General features: G+C 54.5%; 1 protein-coding gene across 7 annotated transcripts in view; it reads right to left on the reverse strand.

The window, feature by feature from the left end:
- The window catches only part of AFAP1 (actin filament associated protein 1), a 150,880-nt gene that overhangs the window by 7,006 nt on the left and 118,908 nt on the right, over positions 1-24,966 (reverse strand). For 6 of the 7 annotated variants that reach the window (XM_045777084.2, XM_045777082.2, XM_045777083.2 and 3 more), the window contains 6 exons: positions 20,537-20,748; positions 17,994-18,139; positions 13,240-13,357; positions 7,266-7,380; positions 3,702-3,866; positions 1,863-2,053 (listed from right to left, as the gene is read on the reverse strand). In XM_045777084.2, the coding sequence (XP_045633040.1) occupies positions 1,863-2,053; positions 3,702-3,866; positions 7,266-7,380; positions 13,240-13,357; positions 17,994-18,139; positions 20,537-20,748 (947 nt within the window). Of the gene's footprint in view, positions 1-1,862; positions 2,054-3,701; positions 3,867-7,265; positions 7,381-9,445; positions 9,701-13,239; positions 13,358-17,993; positions 18,140-20,536; positions 20,749-24,966 lie in introns of all 7 variants that reach the window. The other variant, XM_087864311.1, reaches the window with a different exon arrangement.

Raw genomic sequence — 24,966 nt, forward strand, 5'->3', positions numbered from 1 at the left:
GCAGAGTCACCACTGGAGAGGGGGACCTATGAGGAATGCAGAGTTGCTACTAGAGAAAGGAGACGTGGGGGGATGCGGGGTCTCCCTACAGAGAGGGGACCCCCGGGGGAACACAGCATCGCTGCAAAAGAGAGAGGACATGTGGGGAGGTAATGCAAGGTCACCATTACAAAGAGGGGACCCCCGGGGGAATGTGAGGTCACCCCTAGAGAGAGGGGACCCCTGGGGGGATGTAGGGTCACCACATGAAGAAAGTAGCCAGCTTGGAGAGATGCCTGGAATTTGGAGGCAGGGGTGAGGTCGGGGATTTGTAGTTTGGAGGTGACCTTAGGGAAAGCAGGTTCAGAGAGTGGAGAGAGCAGGTGAACAGGACACTGTGGGAACTGACAACTATTTCCAGAAGTTTAATTTGGAAGGGGAGGGGTGAAAGGAGGGTGGCTGCAGGGGAGTGGGGGCGGGGCCAGAGCCCAGAAAATGTGTGAGGGCTCCGAAGGAAGGGAGTGGGGAGGAGAGCCTGGGACAGCAGGAGAGACCCCCAGGGGGTGGTGCGGCCACCCCTGCAGGAGGCCAGGGCCCGTGGGGTCCACAAGCCGAGTGTCTCAGTATGACGCCCACCTCTAGTTACAGCTGACCTCACTGTGCCCGGTCCTGTTCAAGCAGGATGCGGAGACACCAGGGTCCCAGCCCTTGCATGCCAGCTCCCAGCACACCTGCCCTCCCTGCGCCTTGATCTCACGGCAGGAATCCACCTGGACGCACACGTAACCTGCAGCCTCCTCCCTTGCCGGAACACAGGCTCCATGGGGTGCCCTGTGCCCGGAGAGCGCCCGGCACCCCGCAGGTGCACAGCCTGGGTATGTATTCATAATTTGTTGAGCAATGAACGAATGAATACCCAAACCAACAAACACATAATGAGCCCACACTGTCTGTGGCCAGGCACTGCGCCATGAGCTCTTACAGATGCGGCAATGTCATCCCCATTTTGCGGGTGACAAGGCAAGGCCTCGAGAAGGGAGGTGACCCCAAGCCCTGCCTCTCTGACCCCCGAGCCTGTTTTCCTACAAGCTGCGGCTGGAGGAAGAGGTGCGTGGTTGGGGTTCCGGTTCTGGCGCTGAGAGCAACTGCCTTGCTTGCTGGACCCAGCTCTGCCAGGCCAGGGCCAACTTCTCAACGTCCAGGGGTGGCTGGCGGACAGGGGCGGGGACTGGAGTTTCAGGGAGGGACAGGTGTAAGGTGGGCGGTGGGATTTTGGGGAGGTGGGGGTGGGGAGCTGCAGGCCTCCGAGACGGAGCCTGTGACCAGGGCTGCCCAGGAGGCTGCCTGAGCCTGGGCAGCTTCACGTCACTTCTCTGGGCCTCTGCTGCCTGGTTTGTGAGATGGAAGCGATGACATGTGACTCCCCAGGGACCCGATGGCATTGCCAGGAGAAAAGGACAGCAGTATCCTCCCAGTGACTGTCAGTCTAACGAGAGTGAACGGTAAGTCGCCGAACATGGTAATTCGTTTTGGAACGTGATTCGCACTCGTTCCGTGAGAAGTGAGGGGGAGGCCGTGTTTCCTGCCTGTGCCTCCCGGCACCTGGCAGGGTTCCCGAGACGTGCTGCATGTCTCCATAAAACCAGCTACATCGGAGTAAGGTCTCTAACTAATGAACTGGAATCGAATTAGGACACGGTTCAAAAGAGATAAGAGCTGAGCCTCTGATCATCGGATGGGAGGAGGGAAGGGAAACGGGCTCGTGTGCCCAGCATCTTTCCACGGAGAGAAGCAAACACGGCGTCGGCGGCTCGGAACACAGCCGAGAACGCGTCCGAGGCCGATGCGCGGCTGTGTGTGTGCCGGGCGGGTGCAGACCTTACCTGCGGGCTGGACGTCCCCGACCTGGGCTCGATGGCCAGCCCCAGGGTGACCCCGCCGGCCAGGGCCTTCTTCAGGCTCTCCGTGACGTCCGTCAGCTCCAGCTCCAGGTTGACGCGCTCCGCCTCCTTCAGCTTACACTCCTCCTCCAGGCTCTTTAGCTTGTCTTCCAGAACCACCCGGGTCTTCCTGCCTGAAACCCCACAGACACACTGTCGCTACAGCCACGGGCGAGGGGCCCAGGGGACGGAGGACACGCACTGGGCCCCTCACAGGACCCCTGTGGACTCTCTGGCCTGAGTGGCCCTGAGCTGAGCCCTTCTACAGAACTCAAGTTCGGCCATTCTGCAAAAGAGCCGAGGCCATTTCTGACCACTCCGCTGTCCCGCAGCTAGAAGACCGACCTGGAAGCCGGAGCTCTTGATTCTCACAAATCCCAGACTTCGAGGCCCGGGACTCAGCAGGCTCCGCAGGGGCCTACAGAGGTGCCGCGGACTCGGGAAGTCTGGCTGCTTTCCTGTTCTGGGGGTTCTGCCTGCTATCCCGCGTCCTCTCTCCTGCCTGTGGGGTCGACTACTGTAAGCCTGACCTCCTCAGACCAGGCACCCGAGGCTTCACGGTGCACTCGCTCGATTCCTTTATCTGACACGTGTTTGGGTGACGCAAGGAGGCAGTTCGCGTACCCACTGCACAAGCAGGAAAGCGGATTCCAAGGGGTCGCCTGACTTTGGTGCGTGGCCCCGGCCTCCAACGCTCGCGGCGTGGGAGCCGGTCTCGTGGCTCTGCACCATGGCTCTCCTGCAGACCTGAAGCAGCAGAAGGAAGAAACCCTCCTTCTGCCTTGTTGGCCTGGGAGCTCCTCCCAGGGTCTCTGACCCAGCATTTGGTCCCCCTCCCCCGCAGGTGGCCGGAGGCCACGTCCTGTCCCTCCTACGGGTTCTCTCCCACCCGCTCAGCCTGTACCTAACCACCCAGACTTCAAACTGCGAGAGCGCCTCCTGTCATAGAAGTCACTGAGGCCCTGGGTCCGGAGGGCTGCAAGCGCTGACAGCCTGTTCCGGTGCGGGTGTGCCAACTCCTGCCTGCAGGAGAGCCGCAGGAGAGCAGGGCTCTCCCCTCTGGACCTTCCTGGTCCTCTGCGCCCCTCGAGGCCGCCTAATCCAAGCCTGAAGAGCGGGTCTCGCCCCAGGATGAGAGCCAGTCTTGAGCCGAGGTGACGATGTTAGCAGGTCCATCCCCAGAACCAGGAGCCACACCCCAGCTCCCGCCAGCAAGAACTAACACCTGAGTCAGAGACGCCCTCCGGTCCCGACTCGGCTCTCCGGCGGCTGCCTTGGGTTCGACTTCCCCTTGGAGAGTGTCTCTGCTAACCTGGCCTGTGTCCCCACTCCCATCCAAGAATTCAGACACTGTCCCTTCTCGGGACACGGAGGGCCCCTTCCATCGCTGCAGAGACCTCTTACCTGGGCTCCTGCATCTTACGGTCCCTGTGGAATGTTCCCCTGCAACAACCCCCAGCTGCTTCATCAGACACATGACCAGACGCTCCTGAGCATCTGTGCGCCAACACCCGAGGCAGGGATGGCTCCCAGCACCGCCGGCCCCCATGAGCAGGCAGGCTGAGGGGCCGTCCCAGCCTCCTCTTGCCTGTTCCACGGTCTCCCCTCTGCAGCACCTGCCTCGGGCTTACCCCCAGTGCTTCCAAACGACAAGCAGCACCGCACGGGGAGGTACGGTCTTACTAAGGTGAGACCCCGTGGGCAGAACGGGAGGAAATCGAGGCTCTAACCCAAGGAGGTGCCCAGGCCAGCTGGAACCGCAGACCCCCTCGCCCCCCATACCAGCGTTCACTTCGATGGCGGCCCTCAGGTCTCTCCTCTCTTTCCGGAGCTGGGCCAGCCTGTTCCGTAGGGTCTCCTTCCGCTTCAGCAGCTCCTCTTCTTTGCTCTGCAACCGCTTGGCATCGGCTTCGACCCGGTTTTTGCCATATTTGTACTGGTCAGCATCTTACAGAAAAAAAAAAGCAGCAAAAGAAAATTAGGTTTAACCAAACGGATAACAGGGTAATTCATAAAACCTGTTTAAAATCAGCCAACACAGGAAAAGAAACTCTAATCTGATTATTTCGCTAGTTTGGTAAGAAAAAGAATGGGACCAGTTTGAACGAAGTAGAAAGGTGAGTAGTTCAAATTTCCCAATACAGGTAAGAAAATGAGAATAGAGTATGAGGACGTCCCTTGCCTCCCTGTCCTTGGAGGCGGTAAGGCTGGGAAGAGCACCCTGTCATGACATTGAGGGTCACCCCTGGGTTTGTGCACTTCTCTGTTATTGTTCAGAACCCCTGAGCCCGGCGCCTGCGCTGTCTGGCCGTCTGGTGACCGGATGGCAGCTCTGTCCCCTGGGCCGCGGTCGGTGCCCGGCCTGGAGCGAGCGTGCGGGCCTCCGCTGAGTGAGCGAGTGAAGAACGGAGACTCGGGGAGTCCTTGCAGAGTGGCGTCCAGGCCCGACTGGCTGGTTAGAGCCCCAGCTCGCCGCATCGGCCGCGTGACCCGCAGCAAGGCCCCTCGCCTCTCTGTGCCTCAGTTCCCTCGTCTGTGACGTGGTCATTCTCAGGGCGTTTACAAGGGTCAACATAATGTTTACGAAGCACTCGGAACAGGCAAGATGGGCACGACGCCAGTGCTCATTAAATAACAGAATGAATGAAGAATAAAGAGGGAACAAGTCTTCGGGAAACCGTCTGAGATTTGGCCAGTGTCACACTACTAATTAATGTCCTTAAAATGCCTACCCCAAGCTCCTCTCCTCTAATTATGTTGGCCTTTTGATAATACTAAGTCAGAAGGCCCCTCTCTGGACAAATACCGTGAGGAGATGATGATGTCACAGGCGTGATGGAGGGCCACCAACTTCGGAGCTCCCACTGCCTCCCACACCTGGTTACCCCTTGGGGGCCTCCTGCACGTCACCCTCCCCCACAGCTTCACGCCCCACAGCACACCCCACAGCACTGCCGTCGCTGGCCTGCGTCTGTGCTGCTCCACTGGACACGCAGTGACTTCTGGGCAGCAGCGTGGGGTGACGGTTCCCAGCGGAGGCGTGGGCCAGAGAGGTAGCTGTGATGCTGGGCCGTCAGCTGACCTCCCTGAGCCTCAGCTTCACCCTCTATAAAGCAGAAGTGGGAAGGCCTACCTTGGGGTTTAAAAAAAACGTGATATTTGTACCTAAAACCCATCTCACGAAAGCCTGTGATGCCTGGGGCAGGGTGGACACTCCCTGGCAGCTCTAGTAATTGTCAGGGACAGCTGAGTCCCCGGAGCCCTGTCCACGCAGAGACCATGCCAACCACCTCTGGCACCTGTCCTAGGTGCTGAAGTCACTGAATCCCACAGCACAAACGGTCACGATCGCGATGCCACTCTGTGTTTCCGACGGCAGGTGCAAAATCGTCCATCCCCAGTACACTTCCCCGAAAAGCAAATAGGAAATGCACACACAGATATGATATTAAAAAATGCCAGCACGTGGATAACAAAAGCAACAATCTGAAACAAAAGCACTGCTGTTCGTGGCCAGGGTAAGAGTATGTTCCACAAAGTCCAAAACCTGCTCACTTCTTTCTGATGGGAGATGCTTTCCCACAAACCTGTATGTAATAACCTATAAATACCCACATCTTTTGGTCCCCACGCAGCAAAGCCCATCCAGTCTACAAGGCAACTGGCTGTATTCAGCAGAAACACAGAATGCAATTATTTTTCTCTTTTGTCACGATTAGATGTCACCAAAGTTAATAAAGATTCCCCACAGAAGGTCTCATAAAATAAAGGAATAAATCACCTAGGAAATGAAACGAGCACAGGCACTGGGAGAAAAGCTATCGAGACGAGATTCCACGAGGCTCGGGCTCTGCACAGGAGAGCTTTCGGGCACAAGCTATTCCCTTCCCCCAACCGCCCCTCCCCGAAAGCACCGCACTAAAATTTTAAGTGACTATCAATATACCCAACTGCATTAGAGAAATAAGATTTGCCAGAAAGATAAGGTCAAAATAAGTCAGCATAATAAAACTGTGAGCCAGCTGGCTCCTGACCTGTCTGCTTGAAATGCACGTTTGAGGACGAGGGAAGTGTAGACAAGCAGAGGGACAGAATGCAAGTTCCCTCGGAGCAGAAGCCCAAGGCTCGTCCGTGCACGTGGCTGAAGAAAAGGCCGGCCTCTCCCTCCCCATGTGCTCTCAAACTCTGGACGCCCGTAACGGTGCCAGCGGGTCAGGAAGTCAGAGATGGTGACTTCAGTGCGGCCAGCTGGCCGGCCTCATCTTCACTGACACAGACACTGGTCGACTAGTGAGCGGAGCCAGATTCAGAAAGTGTAGACACGACCTCCCAAGCGATCCTGTCAAACCCATCACTGGTGTCTAACTCACGTCCTCCTCCCAACCCGCTTCAGAGCTCCCGAGCCTCGTAAACGCCTGCCGATCTGCCTGTGCACTTCCCCGCGAGCCCAAAGCAGCCGGATGCCAACTGCCCCAGCGGCAAGCAGAGGGCCACATGGAAGCTAAGTGCCGCCCAGCTGGCCGAATGACCGGGGCCACCACCACCAGGGCTGAAGCCAACACGTCTACACATGCAGTGTCGTCCCTTCAGACAGATCCATCTGCAGGGGAGGGAGGGCACGGGGCACTCGCTCGGGTGGGCCGAGTCCCTCCCTTGCATCCTGCTGCTTCTCTGCTCAGATTTGGGGCGTGAAACCTGGTCATCGCTCTGGTTTTGTCACCGGCCAGCTGTGAGGCGTTGGGGGGGGCCCCTTGGTCTCAGAGAGGATTTCTGCCCTTGCACAAGGGGCCAGGGTAACACCTACCTGATGATGAGGCTGGGAGAAGGAACGGGAGACTGTCCACATCAGCTCGCACACCGCAAGGCGCAGCAGGAATGCGCACCCCTTATCGGTCCTTACGTTGCTCTCCTGCTTGGGAGCCCGTGTGGCACCTCGATTCCTTCAGTCCCAGAAACCACAGCAGCCACTTGTCTACATCTCCCACACAGGGAGCTGAGCTTAGAGCGTTTACACGGCTTGACCGAAGTCACTAAGTCACCAACAGATCGGGGACACAAGCCGAGGTCTCCTGCACCTACGACCGCCTCCTCCTTAAACACGTGTAACCACTGCCACACTTAGCAGACCAGCTTTATACAAGGGGCCTAAAAGCTGGGTTAAAAACCATCACCGTTCTTCCATCCGGCAAGGAGGGAGGGTGACAATGAAGAGAGTCTCTTCTCGCCAGCTGAACCCCACACCTGGCATCTCTACCTGCACAGGTGAGGAGAAAGCATGGCTCTGACGGCCCCAATTCTGCAAACCGCACCTGGAACTAGAACCAAGAAACTGAACGATGAACTTACTTGAGGATGTCCGCTTCACGCTGGCTGCGGAATCTGCCTTTTTCTGCTGGCTACTTACAGTCTTCCCTTTTCCCGTAACCCCACTGGAGGCTACTGGCGGCTTTTTACTCTTCAGCTGTTGAAATAAACACGTAAGAACATTTTAAAAACCAACAATAATTAAAAAAAAAAAACCAAACCCTTTCTTTTTCTCAGTAAATTGTCTCAGTCCCTGAATCTTTCATATAACCTAGCACACACAGGAAAAATGAAGGGAGTAGAAAACCCTTCTGGTGTCCAAACACTGAGCTGCCGTGCTTCTCCTGCGCTGGCTAAGCGGCTCTGGAACTGAGGTCCATGGCAAGTGAGGAACTTGGACGTCTCCCGTCGGGATGCAGTAAAGGTCACAGAGATTTCTATCGGGAGATCATAAATGCCCGTCAAGAAACTGGCACAGGCAGTTGGGTATCCAAGGAGCATTTGGTTGAGATTAGTAAAAGTCTATGTTTTTAAACACAAACAGCTTTTCTTTCCAGGGGATGCTCTTTAGGGAGCGGCACGGCTGAGTACCAGATTCCGGCTTGAGCGGCTCTGCCGCTGACCGGCGTCCTCACGGGACAGCTAACCACCTTCTGACTCACTGATGTCTCAGAGGATGGAGGCAAGGGGAGCACACAGGACCAGGATGGACCTGAAGTGGCCACAGGTTCTTTAAACACATGCGACAGCCCCTGGCCTCCGCCCCTCCGCCCCCCGCCGCAAGCCGCCAACTGCGCTGTGCACCCTGGCTGGGCCATCAGTCTGCTCGGGGGCGGATGCTGGTTGCTGCTGCTGTACGCCTCGCTCTGGGGAGACGACCTCGCTTCGGATTCTGGCTCCATGATTTGGACACGCTGAGCAAGTTGTTAAAACTTCCTGAGCTTCATTTGCTCATTAAAAAAATAAATAAAGATAACTGAATCCTCCCTAGAACATTCCTAAAAGAGGTCAGGTGACACGCCAGGCAGGTGCACAGCACGTGGCATACTGTAGGTGCTCAATAATTGGAAGCTGTCTCTATTAAACAACAGCTGGCCTATCAGAATGACCAAGCAAGCACAGGAAACGAAGGGCACTAAAATTCAACGTACAAACATGCTCCTACTGGCAATAGTAACAGTGAATAAGAACAAGCACATGGAAATGACGCATCAGGTCATTTCAGACTAATCTGGGGACAACCCGAGCACGAGGCGGTGTACTTCATCCCGCGGTTTCTACCCCACAGAACCTCACTGCCAACGAAACAGTAAGTATGTACACAGATACATGTCCACTCGGTGACTCTTCAGAGAGCTGAGCTGCTGGGGTTAAAAATCAGAAAAACACAAATCCTGCACAGATTTGGTGGCGTTGATGCATTGGGGAGAGCTGCCCTAAGCCACCTCTGCGTGAAAGGCCAGGACCCTACCAGCACTTGGTGTTTCCTAAAATCACCCAAGAAATGGGTCGAGTGCACCCGTCTGCTTCTGTTTGCAGAGTATTCTCTTGCTGTGGCGCCTGGATCTGTGTGCAAAGCACACTACCTTCGGGGGGAATGCGTGAACACGCAAGATTAGCATTGGCACCGCAACGTCATTGTTTGCCGTAACTGGGGGTACGGAGCAGACGGCAGCTCAACGCCAAGGTTCTTTATCATCAGTCGTAATCCCAAATCCTCATTACCATACACTCGGTTTTAGGCATTCCACTTCCAGACTCATTACAGAAAAACCCTGTTGTACCCTGAAAATCCTGCTTAGCGTTTCAAGATCGAAAGCAATTACTACCTGGAGTCCAGCGTTCCTCGTATACCTGTGATGGAAACATTAAAAATGCTTGCAGTGCAAGAATCTTCTGGAAAGTCTTACTGTCCCTGTCCTTTTAAAGATCTTTGGCTTCAGTCAACGTAATGCACAAAACTCACTGGGGAATTTTGCAAGAATAGAAAGAGAGCCAGATTTAGGCCAAGAAATACGATGCCTTAGTGACGAGCTAGTTAGGAGCCCTCCATCAGCTCTGGGGCAGCCCAACGTTGATTGCATTTGCAAATTCTATTCTGGCTGAGGCCCAAATCCCACCTCACCCTTGATGAGTCTCATCTGCTGCGGGCTGGAGACTACCCCCTGCGGGAGGACCGTGATTCAGACAATTCTAGAACAGGATGGAAGGAGATGCTGTACCTGAGAGCTGAGCCCGAGAGACGCCCTCCCCAGAGAAGAGGGGTTAGTGGGAGGCAGACTGCAGGAGGAAGGGTATTTGTAATGGTTACAGGACAGTTTGTCGGGAGACGGCCTAGAAGCCTTTCTGTCAGCAGGCGGGTAGCGCGCAAAGATTTTCGGAGACGGCAAGTTATCGTACAGGACCGCGTTATCGTAAAGCACCTCTTCTCCCAGGCCCCGGGCACAGGAAGCAGGAGGGCCGTCTTCGGGGTCCCACTGCAACACACAGCTTTGTCGTTAGTGCCCTTGGCCACAGAAAGCATAGCAGAGATTTTAGCATAGTGAGACATTAGTAGTACCCCCAGAACACAGACACGTACCCCACACGGTTACCGATAGAACACACACACGTGAGTGGACAACATTTCTACTTCGAGAGACTTCAGGAAAGGTTTCTTTTTTCCTTGAATCATTCCAAGGGTAACTGGCTTATGAAATTTTTTTGTTCTGTTTTTTTTAATGCAGAGAAAAAAGAATAACTGGTTTGATATTTTGTTCTTTAAAGAACCAGATTTTGGAAGTTCTAATCCCGAGAGCAGAGGCCTGCCAGCCTGGGGGCCCCAAGACCTGGAGCTCTGGCTGTCCCCAGAAAGGACCTTGCGATCCCAGCAAAGCACTTTCATTCATAGTCATGACTACGCCCTGGACGTTGTTTAAAGCACTTCACAGTTGTTGACCCATAGAATTCCCACGGGAATCTCAAGACGCAGGAGGAAACTGAGGCAGAGCAGGGCTCCTAACCTCCCGGCTGCAGCCTCCCCCAGGGAGAAAGTGCCTCCTGACCCTCCCATCCATCATGCAGGCACCGGGGACTTAGGTGGCACGGGTGGCTGTCAGCCTGCACCCAGGGCCACGCTCTTATGCCTGAAGAAACACAGTGACCAAAACACAGCCTGTTGAAAGAAAGAAATGCAATCATCGTAAAAAAGGGGATGTTTCGGCATATAACTGATATAATGGCATCGTCTCAGCAGACAACCTTTTCACAAAGGACTAAAATAGCTACAAGCCACTTCGCAACATGGACATTAAAGCGTAAATGAAAACCTAAACTTAACAACCACAGCCAGAGCCCTTTCCATTTTAAAGGTCTTTATAAATTGCTTTGCATTTACAAAAAAAGAGAGAAATATTAATTCCTATGTTATGCTCATTTTACCCTATTTTTATATCCTTCTGGCAGCGTCTCCTTCTGCCAGACTGTAATTACAGCCTTTTGTTACAAAAATAGGAGCAGTCTGAAATCTCACGTGAGGAGCACTTCCGTCCCTCTGCAGCAACTTTGAGGTGTCTATTTTTGTGATGCGGGGACCCTCGTGCCATCTAAACACAGAGGCCCACGTGCACAAGCCCAGACGGGATGGCTCCACGAGGATGGCCTGCAACAGCTGTCCAGGGTGGTTTAAGTGCCCAGGATGGACAAAAACCTCCCAGATACCAGAGGACCAAGCCACATGGAGCACTTAGAAAACATAGAGGTTCCTAGATTAAGAGCACATCAGGAGGTCCTCTGGGACACTCACTTCAATCTGGTGCGGGCATTGGGGGGTCCCTGGGGATGACTGAAGTCGATACGCTGCTGAAATGTCAGGTGTGGGCTCAGAAAGTACCAGCTTCATGACACCAAGAAAGGAGGCCTGGCAAAGGAGGAGCTGCCTGGTGATGGAGCCCGGTGTGCACGGGCCCAGTGGAAGGAGAGCCTGAGCTTCAAGGAAGCCCCCACTAAGCCAGCAGGCCGCAAACACTGTGCATAGGACCTCGCTTGTTCCACGCCGACATCCATGTACAGGAGCAATTGCTAACAATTGCTAAATGCAAAGCCCTTCCAGAATGGCGGAGTTTTATCTCTGAGACAGGGGACGCTGTGCGTGCACTGAAGAAGCTCATTCCGGGGGACAGCCTGAACCCGCATGACCCACACCTAAGGGCACGGCGGCGGGGGGGCGGGGGGTAGCGCCCGTGCAGGTCCGGGGCTTGTCCAGGCGCTCAGCCCGCCCTGCGGCTTGTGTGTGGAAGCTAAGGAAGGAGGGAGAAAACCCTTTCAGGAAAAGGGGCATACGGGGCCTTCAGGTAGGAAGGTCCGGACACAGGTTTGTGTGTTGTCTGTCCAGTGCGGTTGGCGGCCGAGGCCGAGGGCCCAGAGCAGCAGACCGCTCCGTGGGGATGAGTTTGGTGGCTGGGCCTACAATGAGGGCGCCTGCTCCAGAGGAGCTGGTGGTCGCCCAGAACCAACAGCAGCCAGGACAGCCAGGGACCACCCTGGATGGGCTCACTCCTGGGAGGATGCACAGAGACGACTCGAGATCCCACTCTCACGGAGGTCACCATGCGGCCTTCCGTAAGTGGGTGTGCTCAGGGGAGGAGGGCTGGGGCTATCATGGCACGGGAGCCCCTCAGACTCTGGAGACCCTGGTGGGAAGGGTGGAGGTGCGGATGGGGGCCAGGAGCTCGCGTTTTCTCACTGGGGCAGGACTCATCCCCAGCCCTGACCACCTCGGCCACAGACAGGAGACCATCTGGGGGACTTGTAGCCAGGGCAGGGCTGTGCAGTGGCTCTGCTCCTACCCCACACCCACATCCCAGCACGGCCCCTAATGTTCATGTGAGCCTGCCAGGCCCGGTCCTCACTCTGCTCTACCTCCCCTCCCCCCGCACTTGCAGCCCTGCTGGACCAGAAGGCCATTATCCCTAGTGCAGAGCCCGGGTGCTGGGGGATGTGCAGAAAATCGGGAAGGAGGGAGAGAGGGTAGGCAGGCCTCTAGCAAGGAGCCTGTGAACAAATCCCTGCAGGAACCCCAGGGCAGGCCCAAGGGGGTGGAAGGAGAAGGATACCCATGACAAGATGTCCAAGACCCTGGGGACACATGACATACAGTACGTGGTAACTGGCTGGCCACCTCTGACCCAGACCACAGAAACCTTTTCAGTCTGCTTCTATTTCTGACTCCGGGAGTCCTTGCTTGACCCCCACACTTCCCTCAAGAAGGCCGTGGTCCCCCGGTTCCTGCCTCGGGCAGGTGTGGATTTTATGACCACGGAAAACAGGGAGCTGATTGGGGACATCCATCAAAGTACTGAGAAAAGAATGGGTGAGCAAAACAGCAAGAAAAAAAATCTAACATACTTTCCAAGTTTGAAAAAAAAAAACCCAACAATCACCACATTCTCTGCCAACCTTTGAAACAGATCTTGACAGATGCCCACTTTAAGCCCACCTAATACCGGGGGACCAATGGGAGGCTGGTTTCTTGAGTGCCTCTCCATGAGCCTGTGGACTCTGTGGGCCTCATGCCTGGTGGCCCAGGACACGGTACGGGGCCTGGCCCAGGGAGCCTGCAGTACAGCCAGGGCTGTGGCAACACCTCCTTTGTGATGCGAGTTCTCGGAGCTCTTCTCCAAGCACCGACTGCTGAGCGATAACCTCTCTTGTGCTCTCTTTTGACGTATCGAGTTACAGACGCTAACGCGTTACCCTCCGCTCGGTATTCTGGGCCGTGCGGAGATACTAAAGTGATGATGAGGACACTGAATGACGGGGTCCCGGCGTCCGGTTACCGGCTTGTGCAGATGCCAATGAACAGCTGGTCAAAACCAAGCGGAGGACGGACGGGGCGCAGTCTGCCTCCTACCCCAGAGCACGGCAGACAGCCCTCGGCTCCTGGCCGCAAGTCAGGGCTCCCGGGTTACAGGCGTCCTCCCAGCGCCCCACTTCGAATGCACCGGAGCCCAGACCCTCGTCAGAAGGGCACACTCACCGCGCCGTTAATGCACGGGACGTCATCGTAGTGCAGTGCCGTGCCGCTGGGGTGTGCGTAGCCGTTCGTGGTGCTCCCCAGGTACGGGTTGGCTGAGATCCCACGTCTGTTCATGAAACTGCGGGAGAAGAAGTGGGTTAGTCGCCCCCAAGCAACCCCGTCTTCCCTGAGTCCCGCTACACGCTCAGGGCCCGGCTGGAGGTGACGGGGCCGGAAGCACCAGCGGCACCCCAGCAGCAGTGGGGTGTCCGGAGAGTGCCGAAGACAGTGCCGAGAGCAGCCGCCCCGCAGGACGGTGGCAAGGACGGTGGTAATGCGCGCTGGACACGAAGCACCGCACCTCCATGCCACTCACCTCCCGCCCCTGAACCTGGGGAGGCTGACAGTGGCCAGTGTGTGTCTCCAGGAGACCAGCCAGAGGGGTCACCCTCCGCTCACAGCGCACTGGCGTCCGCAGCGCTCCCAGAGCAGTCAGCCCTGCGTGGCCTGCAGGGCTCTGCGGCCACCCACTGCCCCACGGTCCCCTCTGCCCAGCAGCTCTCCTCCTGAGCCCCTGTGGTTCTTCCAGCCCCGGTGGGGATTCACTTCCCCGTGAGAGCCCCCCCAAGTCCCCGCAGTAGGCAGCATCCCCCCCACCCCATGCCCTGGAGTCACTGTCCTGCCATTCCTTGTGTGCACTGCTCATCGCCACCTGACATGTCCTGTGATTAGCACGTCCCCCAGAATGTCAGCCTCAGGAGAGTACAGCCGTGGTCACTCCTGCTCGTTCTGGACCTCATGTTTCAGGCCCAGGAGGCTCTCGGCCAATGCGTGCTGGATGCACGGACCTGCCAGTGGCTGACTCGTGAAGTTATGTTTGTTAGAAGTGGGAGATGTCAGTGCCCAGGGAAGACAGAACCCAGAGAGCACTTCCTATAAACTAAAATAATTAAATAACTAAACTAAAATACTCTGGAATTATATATATAAAACTTTTTTTTTTTAATGTAGGCTCCACACCCAGCGTGGAGCCTAGTGAGGGGCTCAAACTCACAGCCCTGAGATTAAGACCTGAGCTTCAATCAAGAGTTGGATGCTTAACCAACTGAGCCACCCACGTGCCCCCCAAAATAATATTTTTTAAAAATCGTGTTTCTTTGCACGATCTTACATTTCTGTGATAACTAGATGCATAAAAATGGGAGGAAATGAAACTGGTGAGGGCAAGACAGGGAAGGAGGAGGTCTTGGGGCGAGGCCAGCCCCCCCCCCACCCCGGTTCCCTGGAGAAGCAGAGGAGCCTGAGGTCCAGGGGGCCCCTCCCCGCCGTTCCACGTGCAGGCGCGCCCTCTGCTGGGCAAAGGCAGGCACGGCAATCCAGCCTCACACAGGCTCTTTAATGTGTGCAGCAAGGGACAAAAACCTATAGGATTATTCTGTACTTAAAATACAGATAATTATGTATAGGAAAAGGAAATGTGTAGAAAAGGAACATGTAAGAAGGAAAGAGAAAAATTTAAGTATGTAAGTCTTCTGCCACAACAGAGGATTTTTTGTTTCAAAATATATATTTAAGTTTTTCTAATGTAAACGTCTCATTTGAGGGGATTTGGGGGTGAGGCACCATGTGCACGGCTGACGCACACCCCACTCGGTGGTCACTGACCGGGCGTCCAGAGCCCCGGCAGCGGGGACCGTCACAGGCTGGCTGTGTGGCACTGTGCACACGGAGCAGGGACACCAGGATGGAGCGGGGAGCACCGGGGCAGGACAGAGCTCAGACTGGACACCAGCAGGGCGCTGCGAGTCACGGGGCGTGGGAATGAGCGAGGTCACAGACGCACAGGCTGTCCAGCGGGAAGAGGCTTGGGCCTTCTGCGGAGGGACCTGCACCCCAACACAGGTGTCTGGGCCCTAGGTAGCAGGTGCACCTCCATCTGGGGACCAGGCCCCCATCCTCTGCTGGGTGCAACAGAGGTTTTAACCACATATAAAAGTGGAAACGAGGTAAGAGAGTCCACGCCACTTGTTAAAAATGTAAGCCTCTCAGAGGAAGTGCACGTACTGTGCGAAAACACAGCGTAAGGTCTACCGTCTTTCACGGCTAAGTGGACGGTTCTGGGGCAGTAAGTGCATTGAGGTGGCCGGGCAGCCAGCACCACCCTCCACGCCCAGCGCTTCCCCACCCCCGGCCCGCATCTGCCTCCCGCCTCCCGCCTCTGTGGATCGGCCACAGGAGTGCATCCGACAGAACGCGTCCTCCTGCCTCTGTCTTGTTCACCCAGCACAACACTCTCGAGGTTCATCCTTGTTTTAAGGGGTTCCGGTGAGATGGCGACTCAGGTTAATGGGTCCCTCCCAGTCTGTGCACTGCCCTCTCTCTGCCGCACTGATCCACGGCCTTCTAGCTCCACCACTCTGACTATAGATCACTCACAGGTCTCCAACGGGGCGTCGCTTGAAAACAGTTTCAGGAAAAAAATTCAGAATGTTTCCCTTGTGTCATATAATCTATGCATCTCATTTAAAAATAGGCTAGGCCTTGGGAAAATAGATTCCAACTGTTTACTGTTACTGATATTCCTAAATACACCACTTCTCTCAGGAGAATTGAAATGACTGTTTTTTCTCTTACTGCCTTCTTCCCAAAATATACCATTGTCCTCTCCCCCTCAGACATACCCAGTGCACAGACACTCCCCTTGACGACCTTGAAAGGATTCATTAACTGGCTGCCAATTTGCATAAAAGCAAAAATTAATTTAATCTCAGGACATTTATTACCCTGGCAAGCTGCCATATTTTATATTTTGAACATCATTTACTTGTTAAATTTCTTCTCTCAAGTTTTATATGCATGTTTAGCTAGAGAACTGAAAAACAAGAATGACTTCTATTGCTAACTTTTATAAAGATTTTAATGAGGTAGCCAAAATTCTTGTAGCCATAAACTTCTTATGCACATATTTTCAACAAATAATTTTTCAATATTGCAATCTACGTTCCTTTCTCAAAACCAGGACCTTCCCACATTTGGTTTCGATTAATATTCCACTCCTCTGGAAAGCAGAGGCTGTTTTGTTCTGGGGGAAATACTGTTACTCGGGCTGCTCTGATGTGGGGTTCTTCGCTGGCTGATTACAGCTGAAGACACACGTGCACGAGGAGCGGCTCCGTGATCTAATAAATTCCAAGGAAGCAGTTAAAAACCACAAACTCCTTTCTTTCATGTCGCTCCAGACGGGGAGATTTTGCAAAACCCGGTTTATGGACATTACATTTCTTAAAAAGCCGCTTGATTAAATGTGCTCGTCTGCTGCATATGCTGAATGATTAGGGGGTTCACTGTAATCCATGTGCATGTGGCCAACGGGACAGGGTGTGTTTATGGAAGAATAATGAATAGGAACAGAAGAGTCAGTACTTGACTCTGTCACCCTGATTTGACACAAAGGACGGTCCGTAAGAACGGGGAGTCTAGACTTCAGGAAACCTCTACTGTCACTGGAGATTTTCTGGAAGAGTCGTACAGAAATTAATCCGTGTGCTCAAGGCTATCACCCCGGTTCGGGTGTAACATGGGGCTCGATCCCTCCTAGGAGCCCACGCTGCCTCTCCTGGCCTGGAGCATTCCAGCCAAGCACTAAATGTTCCTGCTACAGCAGCACCCGAGAGGCACTGGAGACTGCTCGAGCTCCCCGCACACCGCACGCGCCTTCAGACTGGACGGTGGAGCTCAGGGTAGGCAAGCCAGTGTCGCTGCGGACACGGGGTCTCTCCATCACAGAGCTCCGGTGGGCCTGCCCACAGCGGCTGGTATGCTCATGGTCACAGGCAGACGGTACAACTCCAACCCCTGCTTTGTTTCGAGCCACCTGTCTTCGGCCTCCAATGCAAACTCTACCAACGAGGGAAGCAGACGCAGGGGTCCGGGACTGGACACACGAGGCCAGAGGAAGCTCCAGATGTTGCCCCGGACACCGCCTCCCCTCACCTGGTCTCTACAAAGGGGGCTGAGGCACTGAGATGTTACAGAGCCCTTGTCCAGACTTCCTACTTAATACCACGCAGGCCCAGAGCCCAAGTTCCCTCCCCCTCGTCTAGTGCCCCTCCCCCTCACAGCCCCAGGGCATAGGTCTCAGCCCAGTACTATTAGGAAGCCAGTTTTGGCCTTTTGGGCTGCCTGAGTCTCCAGTGCCCTCGGGGTCTGTGGACCTAACCTTGAGAATTGTGTCCGATTATCTTCCTCGTCATTATGTTCAAAACAACGTTTTCATACATACAAGCCTTTTTTAAAAATAAAACCACAACTTAAGTTTTAAAAGCACATGACTGATGACCTTGAAAATTCAGCCCTCCTTACAGCAGATGTAAATCATTCGTTGCAGAAGTGTCCCCTTACTCCACGGGTCAGCGATCTAAGGCCATGGGCCACATCCAGTCCCCTGCCTGTTTTTGCAAATAAAGTTTTATTGGAACACAGCACACCTGTTTGCTCACCCACGGTCTGCGGCTGTGATGGCAGAGTGGGTAGTTTCAACAGGAAACGTTTGGCCCCCGAAGCCAACAATACTTACTGTCTTGAACTTTACAGAGAAAGTTCTCCACCCCTGCTCCAAGAGAAAACACGGAGGGAGGAAATGACAGATATTTCAGCAGAGTTTGGATCAATATAATATGAAAGCAAGAGTCTTTAGTTGTTTTCTTCTCCGAGTCTACACACACAAAACATTAAAAAACTAGTGACAGAAAAGGGCCACTTCGCACAGATCTTACCAGAAGGTCTGCTTGGCTGTCTGGATGACGTTTGCAGACGTCTCCACGTCGATATAGTCGTAGTGCAGGGCCCCGGGATCTGTGGAGGACCCCGTCTCGGCCAGCAAAATCCCAATCCATCGGCCCATGTCCTCAGAAGAGGAGGCCTGGGGGGGAGAAGGGAGAAGCGGGCAGGTGCTTAAGTAATGGCTGCTTCAGGTGCACGTCATCAGTGGACAGTGACATTAGCAGGTGCAGCTGTGGGTGATAACAGGACACTTACACAGACGGTCTCAGAGTACCTTCCCACATGATGCTTTTAAAGACAAAAGGAAAGCCCAGGAAGTGTGCAGCGGGGAGCTGTGCAGACACCCTGCCCAAGGGGGCGAAGTTAACACCACTGGCTGTGGGGCAGGTGACGGGTGCGCCTGCCGGCGGGGCATGCTGTAACACCCACCACTGCCTCCACGGGCTCCGGCCGGGGAGCCCACCTGGAGCCCAACAGCAGGGGAACAGCAGATGCACCCAGATCGAGGGGCCTCTACAAAGGAAGTGGTCTGTACCCTCTGCACGTCTCCGCGCCATGAAACCAGCCAGCCGGAGAAAGACACCACGGCTGAGGCGACACATGGCCCAGGGTTTCCTCCTGCCTGCAAGGGACACTGTCCAGCTCGGGAAAGCCGATGCAGATCTATGACCCAGATCACAGAGGTGTGTGAATGTTAATTTCCTGATTTTGGTAATTATATTCCGGTTTTGGTAAGGGAACGCTTTTGTTTTCAGCAAATTCGCAATGAGGTATTGAGGGATAAAAGGGCAACACGGCTATAAAAGGTTCTGAGAAACTTCACACAGAAGGAGAGACATGGGGGAGGGGGAGCACAAGAGACCCCTCACACAGGAAAACACTGCTGTTGGGGGTGGGGATGGAGGGTGCACGGAAATTATTTCTACTATTATCACGACTTTCCTGAAATGCTGAAATTATCTCAAAGTAGAAGTTAAAATGACCTTAGAAAACATGCAGATTAAATTTACTGGCTGGTGCACCGCATTTCATGACTGACCGGGGCAGGGCTGCCTGTGTCAGGCGTCGTGTGGCTCTGCGTGTGTGTGTGCGCACGCACACGTCTGTGTGTGCGTGTATCTGTGTGTGCGTGTGTGCATGTGTGTGTGCGTGTGTCTGCGTGTGTGATTGATGACCCGGACATGGAGGAAGGGGCTGCCCTCCCTCGCAAGGACTGGGGGCCTGTCCTTCTGCCGGCTGCAGGTGCACAATGGTGCCTTCCTCACCAGGCCGCCCTGGGGTCTTCCCTCTGTCCCCTCTGGGATCAGGCGCGGGCCAACTCAGACCTCCCCCCCCCCTCGCTCCCCCTCCCAGGTCTGCCGAAGCTCGCACAGACTCTGGCCCAACACTCATGTTTTACAGGTGAATCAAAGAGCTGAGAGAGACAAAAAGATATGGTGTGATGCCAGTGTGGGCAGAAGGAGGACTAGGGCCCAGATGTGCAGACCCCAGGCGGTCCTAGCACCATAAGTCCGCAGCCGGCCACCGTCCATCCTGGCCATCCAGCCTCGCAGGCTACCAGCCCGTGGGATGAAGAACTCCAGTGCCAGTCTTTTCCTGCCCCCCCCAAAAATAGTCATTTCTGTGAAAAGAGTCTCTGAAAGGAACTCCTACCTGCTAGCAAGACCTTCCAGACGGCCTCACAGGCCACCCTGACCTTGGCCCCAAGCCCCAGGCTTGCTGCTGTCCATCTATCCCCACAGTCCATTAGAATCCGGCCCCACACCTGAGTAATGGGGTGCCCAGCCTGTGCAGCAAACCTAACACAGCCCCGTTTCTGCCACCGACGTAGCCCACGTCCGCGAACTCTGGAAGTTCACACCCCTGGCACTTGTGCACAGGTGCGTGTGTGTGCAAGTCTTCGCGTCTGAGTCATGATAACAAAAAGATAAAGAAAAGGGGGTCTGAGGTAATAGTGGGCAGAAAATAAACTGTGTAATAGATGGAAAGTAACATTGGCAGTCTCAGCAGACAGCTAAGAAACTGGTTTCAGTTGCTTTTCTGCTTTAGTGAAGAATTCGTTCCAGTAAAGCAGGCAGGCACAGAACGAACGCACGCAAAGCGGAGGACTCCTCAGAATTAAAGGTGTTCTTTCGGTTTCTATGGGAATGGCACACAAGCCAGTCTGTAAGTTTGTCTAAAAACACCTGTTTCGTCTCTAAAGAACATTCCAAAAGGCAAGTTAAAGAAATACCCTTGTTTCACAGGTGCACCATAGTTAGGGGAAAAACGAGTTATTTTTCTGCTGCTTTTAAAAAGCAGTGCGCTGTATGGGGTCGCCTATTTCTTCTCCACAAAGAGGCACGCAGAGGAAAGGAAGCCAGGTGGTGGGCCGGCGCAGGGCGGCCTGTACCGTGTGGTAAGAACGGGCACCGGCACAGGGAGGAGTTGACAGAAAAGGCCGGCAGAGGCCACCACGGTGGGCACGAAGGCCACAGCCGGAAGCCACGGTAGCCCGGGGAAGGATGTCTGAGTGTGGCCGCGGGCAGCACCTTACCTCCAGCACGGCCACCTCCTGTCCGTTGCGAAGCAGTCGGAACGTCAGGGGGTGTCTGGAGTCCAAGCCCGGGATCACGTCACAGCCGCGGAGAGGAATAGAAACGATGTGGGTCTTGAGATCGGTCCTGTCCTTGTGGAAGATGAGCTTGTTATCCTTGACTCGGCACCAGCGCTCCCGCCAGCGGCTGTTGGACAGCACGTTGAGATAGCCTGCGAGGGGACCGACGGCACACGGTCAGTGCGCGGAAACCAACCCCCCCGCCCCATGGCCTGGCCGCTACCTTCAGCCAGCTTTGCGGGCTCCTCGTCAGGCAGACAGCCCACCCCAGAAGCCCCTGAGCTCCGCAGTTTGAGGACTTTGTTGGATGGGTGAAGCCCACCCAGATCGAAAGGCTTGGGTCTGAAAACATGTTTCTGACCCTGAACGGCACCTTCGCCTCTCTGGGGAGATCTGTGTACCCCTGTACATGGGATCGAACTATAAGAACAATGATCCTCACTTCTAAAAAGGGAAATCTCCAATATGAGAACCTGATAGCTCTCGTTTGTCACAAACAAATGAGCAGACAAACATACAAAATGTGAACTAACGAGGCTGGGGAGCTGCTTTCACAGGGCGGCTGCTTCTGGCGCCCACTCCACAACGCGAGGGGAAGACTGCCCCCTGCCTTCGAGACGGAGGAAGGCAGTGACATGACACAGAAAACTCAGGTCAAGAGGGAAGAAATAAAACCAGGATGTCTGGAGTCATCCAGCCGCCTTTTCAGTTCCCGCAGGCGGACCCACGTGCATGCACACCCACGCACACCGCTCAAAAACAAAACACAAAGCATCCTCCCCAGTTCTGATTTTTATAATGCCTTTCAAAGGGTTTGGGAGGATTTGTTTTGCTTCTCTCTGCGTCTCTAACACAGTTTCTGCGTCTTACACACGTCATTAGCAGTGGGTACGTGCTATGCAATCCCATAAAACAAAACCCCGAACACGCAGCTAAGTTACAGGGCTTCACGATGCTTTCCACACAACCGATAAATATTTGCTCAATGAATTCCCGAGTTGAACACATGAAGTGGAAGCTTTCTTTTGGCTTTTGGGACATCCATTCTACTGATAACCCCTAAATGCAAGGTACGCGGTGTCTCCTGGGGCTAAAGCTTTATGTGGGGCCTACGTTGCTGTGTTTGTAAAATCAGAGAAAAAGGGGAGAAGCCAGCCCATCGGCTCAAGTGCCTGGGACCCAAGCTCCTTGTATTTTATGCATTTAGGAGAGTGTAGGGAGGAGAAGAGAGGCTGGGATCCAATCAGGGTCTGAGAGGGCTCCTCTGTGAAGGGGAGGGTCACTCCTGATCTGTGACTGGTGCCACCCAGCAAAACCTGACCTGAGGCTATTTTATTTTATTTTTTAAAGATTTTATTTATTTGTCAGAGAGAGAGAGAGAGCGCGCACACAAGCAGGGAGAATGGCAGAGGGAGAAGCAGACTCCCCGCTGAGCAGGGAGCCCGATGCAGGGCTAGATCCGAGGACCCCTGGATCATGACCTGAGCTGAAGGCAGACGCTTTACTGACTGACCCACCCAGGCGACCCCCTGAAACTCTTTAAAAAAAATGAAAATGGCAGAGAGAGACTAGTTATTGTCACTCCGTAAAATACCATTTGTAAATGGTGTCATTCTCATACATTCAGTCTAAAAAAAAAAAAGTTCTACTTAAAAACAGTCAATGACAGCACCTGAGCCACATAGTGGCCGTCAGACCAGGGACACCTGTGCTCACAGAACCACCTGTCAGTACCGAAGCACAAGGAAAGCCCTCTTTGATGTTTACGAGAGGACTGCCAGCTGTATCCATCATGTGTACGCCGAGCGTGACTAACACGCAGGGCCTAGAGCCAGACGTGATGGCGTATCTAAGAGGAACTGGGCTGCACACAGCTGATCTCCAGGAACTGAGGTCACATGGGTGAGCGAGGTTCACAAGGATGTGCTGGGCTCCAGGACATGGCCAGACCTTGTGCCTGGGGCTGGCGGGAGGGAGACCCACCTGTGCCCGTGTGGTTCAGGGACAGGGCGCCCTCACCAAGGTGCAAGGACTTCTATGGGCCTGGAGGAGAAGGAGCACGAGAAACGAAGGCTTGAAACATCCAATGACCGGATGATAGGAGTCTTGGAAACTACTGTAGGAGCCTGGCCTTAATGTACGAGGAGATGGGGAAGGGAGATGCTCAGACATTTACTGAGGACTTTGGGCAATAAGGCCTAAGAGCATAGATGACTTCTTGATAACAATGACCAGGTTCCTTTTAAGCTTGCACGGGACTTTCTATCGTAGAAGTCGGCACTGGGGAACGCTCTGGCTCAGGTGTACCCCTTTGCAGTGTGGAGGGAGCAGTTCCCGAGCATGCTCTACTAGTCAAGGGGATGGTAATCTCTGGAACAGGTCAAGACACTCTCAGGATCTTTTCTTCCCTGACCGCACCAGACCCAAAGTCACCAATGCTATGAATTTCTTGACGTTTGAGTCACAAAAAGAATGATTATATTGGACAAACCCTCGTTTTATTTAGAGCATGACATCATAGGGAATTACCATATTTTAATGCCTTTTTCAGATTTATTTTCAGTTCCCAAAAGGGAAAAGCAAAAAGAAAATCACAGTGGCTGAGAGGCCTGTTTCTACAAACAGGAAAACCCATGGTAACGGGCCTCCACTGCCAGGCTCACTGCCCCTTGCTCTTCTCTGAAAGGGGGGGCCTAAAATTCCCATCTTCTGGGTCGGGAGCACAGGGAAATGGCAGCCAGCCCAACTAAGGCGCCTGGAGTCACGGGGTGGGTTCCCATGCCCCTGGACACGGGGGCAGAGCGGGTGGGCCTCATGCATAGTTCAGCTCAAGCACACACCCACCACCAGGTGGTGCCAGAGTGCAGCCAGGCTGGCGGACTTCGGGGACAGAAGACTGCAGGGACAGCGGGGTCCTCCAGGTCCAGGGCTCCTCCAGGGAGGACCGCACCCCCACCCCAAGCTCACCAGCCCGCCTGGGGCAGTCCCACAAACCGCGTGAGGCAATTTCAATGCAATGTGATTTCTTTTTAGACCCACCCATCCCGTGAGGTGGGATGTTGCCGCATCTTTGCAGTTTGGGAAAGTCAGCTTGATGTTTGAGATGATTCTTGCTCTGAATTCTAAGATTTCTCGCCAAACCATGGCAGGAGGCTCAAGGTTTTCAAGGTTTAATTAGAGCTGGAAAAGTAAGTTTATAGGCCCGAGATTAAACAAACACCAGGACAGAGGGGGTAGCAGACACAAACACTCGCACATTCAGCTGTCTGGAGCTCTGGCGTCGCGGGCCTCAGCCCCAGCAGCTCTCAAGTTCAAGCAGCTGCAGACCAACAGGCGGGAGTAGGGCTAAGCATCCACCGAGTTCCCCTCAGTGGGGCGGGAAACGTGCTGTCTGCCTGCCAGGCTCTGGTCCCGCTCTCGAGAGGCGTCTTATTCCAGTGTGACGGCTGGATTCACTTGGCAGGCCTCGGTTTATAATCAGCTGCGAGGAGACATCCCAGGGGGGCCACAGATACCAAAGGTCACGATGCTGCCAATGGCCGAACCCTGTCCCCCCCGGGCACCCAAACCCCACCTGGCCATCTTAGGGGCCTGTCCTCCAACAGGCGCATGTGCCCAAGAACGAGGACGCTGACGTCCCGGCGCGGTGACTTATACCAAGAATGCTTTCCGCCCCCTGATTGAAGATTGCCTGATTTTTGCGGGGTAGATTGTGATAGAAAGTCAGAGGTATAGAACTTCCCTGTAGGTCCCCTAAAGAACCCTATTGCTGAAAACGTCACAAAGTCAAGAGCAGCCGAGCTAGGAGGGGCCCTGCAGCTAGCTCAGCTAATGCTGCCTCATGCAGACCTCCGCCGGAGCCCCGGGACTGCTCCTTCCACCCCGCTCCTGTATTTCTTACGACCCATGCCACGCACCGGCACTGCCCTCATACGTGTGCATGCTCAGGTTTTTAAAAATAAGTACGTCAGGTGAACCAACGAGTCATCACAGCAACATTTACTGAGCATAAATTATGACTTAATTATTAAGCACTGAGCTTAGTGTTCACAATTTTATCTTTAGCTTCCTTAGGAAAACCAGGTGAGTACGAGCCCGTTTCATGGAGGAAGAACCCGAGGCTCTGGGAGGTAGTGCATTTTGCTTATGGTGATTCCGTCAGCGAGCCGGCTGAGCTGCCCTGCCTGCCAGGCTCAGTGCTGGGCACTGGGGCACGGCCGGGGTGCAAGGTAGTTCTGAGTCTCATCCTGGATACGGGAGAGAAGGCTGCAGAATTGGGCTGAGAAAGACTGTCAGAGGCTCTGAACCGAGCCGCAGAGACTCGGGTTTCAGCACAGGACCCTGCTTTTGCAGGTCGCACCTGGTGGCCT

Source organism: Ursus americanus, chromosome 8 (genome assembly GCF_024610735.1).
Source record: "Ursus americanus isolate L20-20 chromosome 8, mUrsAme1.1.p, whole genome shotgun sequence".
NCBI lineage: Eukaryota > Metazoa > Chordata > Mammalia > Carnivora > Ursidae > Ursus > Ursus americanus.